We start from the raw sequence: 10,568 nt of genomic DNA on the forward strand, positions 1-10,568 counted from the left end.
GGTTAGTCAAGCAGGATTTCCCCTTGGAGATCCCAAGATAACTTGGGAGAAGTACAATGGAAGTCTATTAAGTGTCTTAAGCGAGGGTGAAGGATGACGGTTGTTCCCTTTTTTTGATACAAGAGTATAAAAATTATATTGGCTCACCATCCTCGTGTTTAAAGGTAACTGCACTTGGTACACATGGTTAAAATGGGAGCACTCCTTGTCACAGGGCATTACAGGACATAATTAAAGCCAGCTCCAAAGAAGCCCATTCATGGAACAGAGACCTGTAAAAGCCCTTCAGCTACAGAGACACCACCTTTCCCTCCAGAGGCCCCTGAACTGCAAACTGCTTCAATGGGTATCTCTGCAACTGGGTGTCCRGGTGTCCCCAGGCACCTGCTGCTGACTCAGGAGGGTCAACTCTCCTGCGAGGCGCCCACCAGCAGCGACACACACACGTGGCCCCCAAGGGGCTTTTCACCATCAAGAGGCTCCTCACCCGGGATTTTCTGGGCAGTGTGTGGGGTGCAGACTCCACTGTGCCTAAGCCTAGAAAGCCTTGCTTTAGATTTTCATAAGCATGTTAGGAGCCATGGTTTACTGCTGCTCAAAGACATCGTTCTGTGGAATGACCTCGTTTATTTTCTTTAACATTGAGGTAATTTACACATTTGAAGAATGCCTGGTTGAAATTCAGGCCACTTGACTGTAGGGAAAACCACCTTGATCTCATCCTACATGAGTAAAAACTCTAAACAACAGGACTGCAGAATTTCTTCAATGCAAGTGGTTAATCTCGAGCAAATGAACTGGCTGTTCCTGAAACCGATCCATCCAGGACCTGGCAAAGGGAACATTATGCTCCAAATATTAACTTAATCAAACGCTAGAAACAACTCAAAGAGCTCTCAAGATGAAAGAAACACAAATTTTCCAAGGACTAGTGAGTAAAAAGTCATAATGTAATGAAATCTGCTGAAGGTTGGAGGGACTAATTCAGTTGTAAAGAATTCAAATAAAATACAATCATGTTAAGCAAACAGGAGATATTAGTGAGTATATAAGCAAAATATACCCGGACCACTATGAAAATGGAGGAGTGTAAGCTCGTACTTCAATGTATCCATCATGTTAAATAAGAAATCTGTAAACACTGACCCAAGTAAGAATCCAGAAACAGAGCAGATTAATATAATGGTATTTTTATATCGGACGTTCATTATTGTAAAAATTTCAGCAAGCAAAAAAAAAAAGAAGTATCTAGGATTTTGATCCTAGATCAAAAACTCTCATACATTTCCCACAAAAATCATTAGCCAAGGGCTTAATTGCAGAAATAATCCTGAGAAAGAAAGAGGAAAACAATTAAATAAATAAAAATAGAGCTCAAAAACCAACAACAAAAAAACAGGTAACAGATATTTACAATAAAGGTCAACATCTAATGCATGTAATTACAGAAAGTTTTCCATGGATCCAACAAAGTGCAAGTCACAGAAAATGGTCTCACGCAAACAGGTTTYTTTCCATACTTGATGAGTCTTGCTGAGGAGGACGAACATCACCTAAACTAGGTGTATCCCACTTGCTAAACTACTTTTCAACAGACAAGAGCTGTTAAACACCCAAGGGCCCGGGACATTTCCAGAGCTCCCCCCTGTCCCCTCAGCAGGGCGGCTGGAGCGCACAGCCCGTCACCGCCTCTCCCCGCTCCCTACCACCACCAAGATGGTCAGTACCTCCAAGCGGGACCAAAAGCTGATTCCTCCTGCATCTCACCTACCAGTCTCACCAAAGGCAGGGACCAAGAGTGCCTGCCTTAGTGTTTGTACATGCCTGCATGCCCTTTCCTTCGTTAACCAAAACAGAGATGTCTCAGTGAAGCAGCTTCTCAGTGAGGCCTCTCCACAGAGCAGACTCCTTCTAGGAACAAACACTGCTGTCCATCTGCAGAGGCACCATATCCCTGAAGGGGAAGGGACCTAAATCACCTAAGATCCTCCACAGATTCCCCTGCAGAGTCTCTTGGCTCACTCGCATCCTCCTGAAAACTGAGCACCACAAAGTGCAGAAAGACGAACTGAACTGGGTCATGTTGAAATCTGAATGTGTAAATGGCTCCTTTGGTGGACAGGCCAAAGTACCACAGAGCAAAGACACACACACACACAATAGTCCTAGAAAGTCAAAGTGTATTTAAAATACTTCAGCTGCTCTATGGTTATGACACAGAACCAACTAAGACACAATACATGAATTAAAAGGAAGAAGACTGCCTATTTTTGTCCAAGTGGCATTTAWTTTTTCACGGTTCACAACTACAGGTATTTTGACCTTAAAGAGCTAAATACATCATGAGATCTTTCCCTGCTATTTCTAGGTGAATTCAGTAAAGCTGTTTGGTTAAAGCTTTTGCATCTTTCAGGCCAAGATGACAAGGTATGGATTTTTTTTGTTGGTGGTGTTTTGAGCAAAAGCTCTAAAATTGTTCCTTTATCTGCATGCCCCCTAAAAAARCATCTCCTCAAAGGAAGCTTAGATTCTAAACTTCAATCCTCTATGGAATTAATGCCTAAGTAGACTGAACAAATAATCGGTTTTGGCTAAAGTCCTCAACTATTTTCAGGCAAGGTCACACTCACGCCTCCAATTTTCTAACTACACCCTCCAGATTTTTTTTTTTGTTTAAGAGATGAAACTCTCCCGCAAAGAAAAGTAAAGTATCTGGCATGGCAATAGGCTGGAACACAAGTAATATATTTACTGATAGATCTACTTAGTGAAATCAAAAGATGAGTCACATTCAAGCACAGAAGCATGAATCCACAAATCATCTTCAGAAAAGACAGACATTACTTCACTGTAAATAATTAGAAGAATATTAAAATCAAAAAAACAAGCTTACTTCTTCCTCGTCAGGTTCAGCTTCTTCTGTTTCAGCAGCAGACATGCTAGCAGTGGGCTTGTTCCACGCCAACTTTAACTCCTGCCCTTTAAACCGAGATCCATGAATTGCAGCCTAAAACGAATTCAAGTTTTTAACTTCRTGTTTCTTAATACAGGAATATAATTTCCCATAAAACATCAGTRCCAGAAATAAACCAACAGTCTTCATTTTATTTATTTTTAAGAAAATCTGAGCTTTAAAAAGTTCATAAATTCTTTTTCAGCTACTGTTGATAAGTTAGACTAGAATAGACTAAGTAGAGAGAATTCACATACTTTCTGGAAAGAAGTGTTGAAACATAAGAATATAAAATAAGAAAATATAAAATACAAGAAAGGCTTTGAAAATCATAAATCATTTGGTGATGTGGACAGCACTGTGAAACCAACATCTCTTTCATTTTGTCTCATCTACCTTGCAAAGTCTGACACAGAAGAAGAAAAACAATTAAYACATTACTTACTTTAAAAAAAATAAAGCACCCCACAATAAAAATGATCTGATATAAAAATAATACACCTCATGATTACAACTTGATCTCCTGGAAAATGTTCCCACCTCCTGTGAAGTCTTTGTTATTGAAACGTAACAAAAAAAAATTAACTTCTGGGATACTCACGCTGCCTTCAGCAGCAGAAAGGCTACAGGGCTGCTTTGGAAACAGTGCGGTCAGTTTAAGGTGACGCGACGGAGGGTAAACGGGCGTTAGCAGCACCCCGAAATAAGCAGGTTTACAGCAGCCTCCAAGCGCCGCCCGACGCCGAGCGGAGGAACCGCCTCAACACCGACTGCGCCACGTCCAACCCCCAGGGATAACTTTCAAACCCAGACATATAAATTTATGGTAAACTTAAAAGATTCCTATTAAAATGCGGCTCAGGAGCCTTCTGTCCACGGTCTCATCACAATGTCACAGAGCTGGGATTTTTAGAAGTATTTATATGTGACACGTAGGTTTAGAAACAACTTGCAATGTTTGGAGAAATTACTACTACACAGAAATTCAACATTTTACAGTAGGGAATCCTCCTCTTCCTTCCTGGTTAAAACATGTAAGATCCTAAAGGTTACACATTTTTTCTTTTAAAATTATTAAAATATAATAAAAATATAGTAAAATATTAGCCACATTTACTTCACAATCAGCTTGAACAGAAATTTGGGGTGAGTACATTCTATCCTGTAACTTCTCCAACTACCAGTCTTCAAGTCTGCTTTACTACAACACATAACTRCCAGCCAGATATATTTTATGTTAGGATCTCTTAGGGAAGATGTAGAAATCTACTGCTTGTCGCACATAAAAATGCAGATCTGTAGAGGAAAGATCTACAGAGATCTCAAAGGATTTGTCACACCAGTTTTTCACAATAATAACAACAAGTTGTAGCAATTTAAAAAAATCACTGATAAAAAAAGTTATCTCTAGAAGAGAATTTCTGTTTGCAGCAAATGTCTGGAAAATTGATGAGATTCCTGCTCAATCTAGTATCAATAAGAACTTTATTTAGATGGTGCGCAGCAATAAATTATTGTTCTGAGTTTCCTAATTTTTGTTTAGGAAGCAGCGTAAGTAAGTTCTTCTCAATACTTAATAAATTTCTTAGGGAAGCAACAATTAGGAAGTTGCAAAATCTATTATCCAAAGCTAGGAAGTGCCAAAATAAAAAAACTAAACTCAGTTTGCTTGTGCATAAACTAATTACAACCACTTTTACCTGTGAATTCCCATTCATTTCCCATAGACACATTTTATTTGCTGCCCAGTCACACTCCTTCAAGGGACAGTTGAACAATTTTTTTTTCTTTTTAAACCTTCATCATTTGGTAAGAACCCATATATGCACCATTAATTACATCATTAATTACACTTCCTTCTTTTACAGAATAATTACGATCTTGATATAGTTTGGGCTCATCACCCTTGCATCTATGAGTTTCTATTTTTCTTTAATCCATCTTTGGGAGATGCCTCAAATTGTTTCTCAAAATAAGTYAACCACATAAGCATTTGAACTAGAGTTCTCAAACTTCAAGTGTCAATGCTGGTATTTCTGTGTATCTGGTCACYGATTTCTCAAGATGAAGCATATAAAAAGAGCAAATTTTGGCCATGTATTAAAATTCTATTTGCAGAACCTCCAAGAGGACAAATTTGTGGAAAACAAACATAAAATGAAATCTCAACAAGAACCATGAATCCCCATGAATTCTTTTTCTTTTTTTAGAGTCCCTCTTGCTTTCAGAATACTTCTTTTCTTACTTACATCCTGCATTTGACTGCTTTGTTATAAACTCCCTCATTTACTAAGAATTTCAGTAAATCAATATTTCAGTTTGACATTATTTGTTCTATGTTGCTTAAWCTACAAAATAAAGCTTTGTTTTAGACTTGTTTGAAAACATTCAGCAGTTCTTACATAGTTTTTCACTCAGCAGTAATTATACAAAATACATTTGATTGAATTTAATATATAAAAAAAGTTTTTTTTTTTTAGCAAAGACTATACTCACAGCTTCAGCTTCTGCTCTTGTCTTAAAGGTAATCACTGCATGGAGAGAAGAGTCATCTATCTGGCAATCTTCAATTTCACCATATTGCTTTTAGTAAGGAAAAAAAAATAAACTTAGTGAAACAGTCCTCCCTCGCACAAGCGTAGTCCTAAGCAGAATGCTCTAGAAATCGTATAAAATCAGAATATTGTAAATTAAATATTGAAAAAAAGGAAGAGGAGGATAAAAACTCACCCATGATTTAAGCAGATTCCACAATATTTTCAGCATTAATTCAACAAAAACAAATTTCCTTTTATCGTAGGTTTTTGAGAGGACAAAGATTTCCCCCCTTCTGTTCAATTCTCATTTTATTACATTTGCACATTAAAAAAGGCTAAAAAAATATATCAATTGTAGAAAGAAGTCTGAATTCTAGACTTCTGTAAACAAAGGGTGAGAAATCTGTGCCTTTCCTGGCAAGGCCTTCCAATAATTGCACAGTTCTCACTTAAATTCAGTCGTAAATTCAGAAGGTGAGGCAAAAACTCTGAAGATTTCAGACCAACTTGGTACTGTTGCTACAGATGCCAAATGTACTTAAAAGATCCCAGGTATCATGGCAAAAAAGTAAGCTGAGTACATGGAACTACAAATAATTACTTTGGTAATTGTTTGGTAAGATATTTTATGAAAAATAAGGGGATTGCAAGACTTTGAAAAGTACTCWTTGCTTGCACAATCCCCTCGTAGTTATTTAATTTTTTATGCCTGGAGACTTCCTGCAATCTTTTTTCACAAGTATTCTGTTCTGGGTAACTGAATATTGAAGTCATTATTTTATATCCCATTTTTTTTTCCAATGTAARGAAAAATAAATAAATAAAAGATGAGAAAACAAGTAAGCGAGAAACCCAAATCCCCCAGCCTAGGTACAGGGTTGCTACTGTAACCAGTTTCTTGTTTTTCTACTTTTCTGATGCACCCTCTTTTTCACAGCTAGGAAGATCGCGACAATCACTAATTTCCGAATAACCCAAGGAACCGAAACTCACTGAGCACSGAGGAGCAGCCCCCGAGGAGGAGCGGGGGCCAGAGCGGCACAAACCTACCGCAAAATGAGGCAGGAGGTCCTCCCGGTCACTTTCGGTGAAGGCCGAGATCTCGAGCGCGCGGGGCCGGTGATCCACGACGGCGTGCACGGGGACGCCTCGGCCCCTGCCCCGGCCGCGGATTCCTCGGCCTCTGCTCCGCGAGGCGGCGCGGCCCCGCGCGTGAGCCCCTCTCCCGCGAACCGCCGAGAGGATCCCCCGCTTGGCGGCCTGAGGGGGTCACACAGCCCCGCGTTACAGCCCGCACGCTTTAATTAGGCACAACACACACAAATACATACCCCACGCTCCCTAAAATAWAACACACACGAAAGAACAAACCAACATATTCCCAAACGAGCCTCCCAGAGACCAATTTCCGTGTCTTAAAATAACCGGGGATCAACATGTTGACAACACCGGAAAAGAACTAATACCATTAAATTATTAACAGATCAATAATAGGATGAGAAAGTTCAAAAAAGTAAAAAAATCAGATGTTAAAAAAAGGTAGAAAAATCAGATGTTTCAGATGTTGAAAGGCTCCTTGCTTGTGAGAACAACAGCTCACAAGAGACTGCAACTACAGTCCAACATCCAAACTTAATTGCTTAATAATTATTTTTGATCTCGTACTAAGTTATTCTCCGAATTCTCAACCAGGAATTTTAATCCAAAGGCTGAAACATCCCAGTGGCTGCTGACCAGCGAGCTGTAAGGAATACACAGAGGCTCTAAGGAGCACCTTAAAGAACCCAGGGCCAATGGCACACTTCAATTTCCACAGAACCTGTGTTTCTCCTCCAGGAACTATCTTTAAGAAAGCTCCTGGGGCCAAAGACAATATCTAATTGTTTTTTTTCCTCCAACTTGWTAAAGCTGAAGTTTTTAAAGGCAATTTTAAGGAACGTAACCTTAAAGTTTGTGACATGCAGTTTTTTTGCTTGCTTTTTGGCAAACAAGTTCAATTTAGGAATAAAAATGTCAAGCAGAATCATCATAGCAAAGTATTTTAGCATATACCATACACAGTGTTTACAGGTGAGATATTGATGGCAATAYTCTAATGCATGCAAGCAATATCCACGAGCAGAATGATCTGTTATGGCTTTTCCATTTCCAATATTACTCGGATAACTACAACATATAAACAGTTGACACTTTTTTTGTGGAAGCAAACCTGTTTTTTTAATGATTGTCAAGGGTATGATAACTGCAAAAGTTAAATAAGAACAGGCTGCTTCAACAATTCTACATGTTTCCTGCTTTTTCCCTGCAGTTAAATACAGGGCCACCTTGAATGGAAGGGTAGATTATGAGCCACAGAAGAAGGGTGCAAACAGGGCAGGATTTAAAGTCACAATGACAATGCCTGGATAAAAGTTGATCTAAAGAAACAGTTAGGACTCAAACAAGTGTCAAATTAAAAAACAAGCATACATATAGATTTGATGCCTCTATAAATTATCAAAGGTATACATTTCATGTGATTMTTTATAGTGTGCTTCACTTACAAGCCTATTTTTTTTGCATCTACCATGATCAGTATTAGCTAAAAGGTCTCAGAATATTAATTCTATTAGCAAAAAAAGGTTTAGGAGCTAGCTAAATTATTTTTTTTCGTAAGCAGAAGTACACATATTTTATCTCAAACACAGCACCACCTACAGGCAGCAATTTAAAAATACACTATGATCCCAAGAAAGTGCAACCACTGCGTAGCTATAAAATGCCAAGGCACCCAAACAATTACAGAATTTAAAGTGATTAGTATTCAAAATGCATGCCACTATTTCTCTATTTAACAGGAATCCAGAAACTGGTCCTGGAGCATACTCTTGCTAAATATCTCCATGTCTACGTAGCTTAACAATTGCATTCTAGGAAAAAACCCAGCTTGCAACACATAACACAAGCCAATAAAAATGCTGAGAAGCCATGTGAGTACCAGGGAAGTGTTACAAGAGCAGAGGAGCACATACCTCCAACTGCAGCTCCGTGTATTTTCGTCTGAGTTCGGTCACYTCCTCCCCAGCTTGCATCTTCTTGTACAAATCCAGTTCAGTATCTAGTAACTCCTTCTGCATCTGAGAAATTGTTAGGGCAAATTATTAGKTAGACAGTTCACACTCTCTAGTGAGGAAAGAGTTTCCTGATAAAAGCCAAGGATCCAGTGCTGYATTCCTGCTGTTAAGCAAATACAGAGAAAAACACAGGCACTTAAAAACTGGCTATTGCTGCTCTCCATGGCGCTTCTGCCTGGAAAACAGCTTTCTGGAACACAGAGAGGGTACCTGAAAACTAGAAGATTGACTGAAATTTTAAACTTAKCTACCTTGCACCTTATTAATTTAAATCACAGTAGAGGCTTTATAGCCCCTAGCTTACTATGCTAGGCTTCCAGCTTCASAAGCTCATCGAGCACAAGCTCAGAAGTCTTCTTGGCAAGACAAATCCTCTTGGTGTAATAGCAAGTTGTTAGTCTAACCTGCAAAGCCAAAGATCTGGCTCTAAGCTAGGGATACACAAAATAGAAAATGCAGAGTTATATGGGAGAAATGGTGAGGGGAAAAAAGAGATTCTGCAAAAAAACACACAATTATGGATAAATGTATCATCTATACTGAGTAACGGCAAATAATTCCTAGAATTATCACAGGTGCAAAAGGCACAAATGGTGGCTCTGTTGAAATGCGGGTGGAACAAGCAGYGTGTGGCAGAAGCATAAGACCTCTGCTAACAAAAGCTGGGTCTCTAAGGCACCAAAAACGACCTTCCAGCACACACCACCTTCAGAGCAGACAGGGCAAAACCACCTATGAAACTGAAAAGTGGACCCAAGTTCAGATGTGTTCACTGTGACRGCTGAGGTGCAGATGTTGGTGCAGGAAAGATTGTGTGACCATAAAGATTTTACCTGAAGTTTCCTTCCAATTTGGGAACTTCTTTTTTTTTTTAATGAAAACAGCAGCAGCCAATTGTTCCAGTGGTATCACAAATGATAAAGGAAGTTATAGGTGACCACGAAACGCAGCTTTACATTTACACCCACTGCCTCAAAACCACCACATGTAACGTGTTAAAAGGCTGGTTTTCAAGAGACAGAGGTTTCACAGCTAAGACTGCTGGAAACCAAGCAGCACCAAGGAATGAGGGAGGGAAGGGGKTTTTTTGTATCCTTGCTGCTTCTTCAGTTTTGATTTTTTTTGTTTTAGCTTTCCCTGGAGGCTTTAAAAGGGGRAAAAAAAGCTGGACTATTCAACAGGCAACTTCAACCTGAGCCCATCTCAGTCCCATCTTCTTGCAATCTACAGCAACCACAGAAAACATCACCCTCTCCTGTACTGCATTTAASGGTTTCCAGTTATGAATTCACCAAGCTTTAATGACATAACTTGTTGCTTTATTTTGTTCCTCTGGTTTCCTTTCTTTGTATGAGCAAACCAAACAGAACTAACTTTATAGCAGTTTCAAGCTAACTCCTTTCACCAGTTCAAATTTATGAGCCAGAGCCCATCCATGCAAGAAGAGTTTTTCTGCTAAAAGCATCAGGCTTTTGCAGGTGTTCTCTACAATCAAATGCAGCACTGAAAACACTGCTGATTTCTGGCCCTTTTGCATTTGAATTCCCTCTACAGACAGTCCTAGTTTATTTGCTTCTTATAAGAAACAGTTCTTAACCAGACTGCTTCAATATCTCGCAAAAACATGAGAAAAATCTCTTTTCCCATCTCCTGGATTTCAAGCACAATTCAGTCTTACTACAGCAGTGTCTGGCCTATTCCTGGGGTCTGAAATCACCTGCTCTAGTCCCACCTCCAAAACACAGCAGGGAAAACAACTCTAATATTGGAATAACAGCACCCAAACCCACTACCAGTAAYTACAGTCTATGCCCATCCTCAGAACCAAAACACACAGCTTAAGCTTTGGCCTGGCTGAGGAATCATGTAAGAGGCTACACTGAGAACATAGGGGTCATTTTGATGTTTCTTTTCAAATATAAAAATAACTGCATTACAGCAGTGACATTAGCACCTGCATTTCTG

The 10,568-nt window shown here is 39.3% G+C and overlaps 1 protein-coding gene across 2 annotated transcripts in view; it reads right to left on the minus strand.

Annotated features, from left to right (window-relative positions):
- Window positions 1-10,568, minus strand: part of RBM26 (RNA binding motif protein 26) — a 51,011-nt gene that overhangs the window by 3,122 nt on the left and 37,321 nt on the right. For both annotated transcript variants that reach the window (XM_026044504.1, XM_026044505.1), the window contains exons 18-21: window positions 8,502-8,606; window positions 6,541-6,750; window positions 5,450-5,536; window positions 2,894-3,007 (exon numbers count right to left, since the gene is read on the minus strand). In XM_026044504.1, the coding sequence (XP_025900289.1) occupies window positions 2,894-3,007; window positions 5,450-5,536; window positions 6,541-6,750; window positions 8,502-8,606 (516 nt within the window). The remainder of the gene's footprint in view (window positions 1-2,893; window positions 3,008-5,449; window positions 5,537-6,540; window positions 6,751-8,501; window positions 8,607-10,568) is intronic.

This window comes from Nothoprocta perdicaria, unplaced genomic scaffold, assembly GCF_003342845.1.
Source record: "Nothoprocta perdicaria isolate Ctin4 unplaced genomic scaffold, notPer1 scaffold_37, whole genome shotgun sequence".
Classification (NCBI taxonomy): domain Eukaryota; kingdom Metazoa; phylum Chordata; class Aves; order Tinamiformes; family Tinamidae; genus Nothoprocta; species Nothoprocta perdicaria.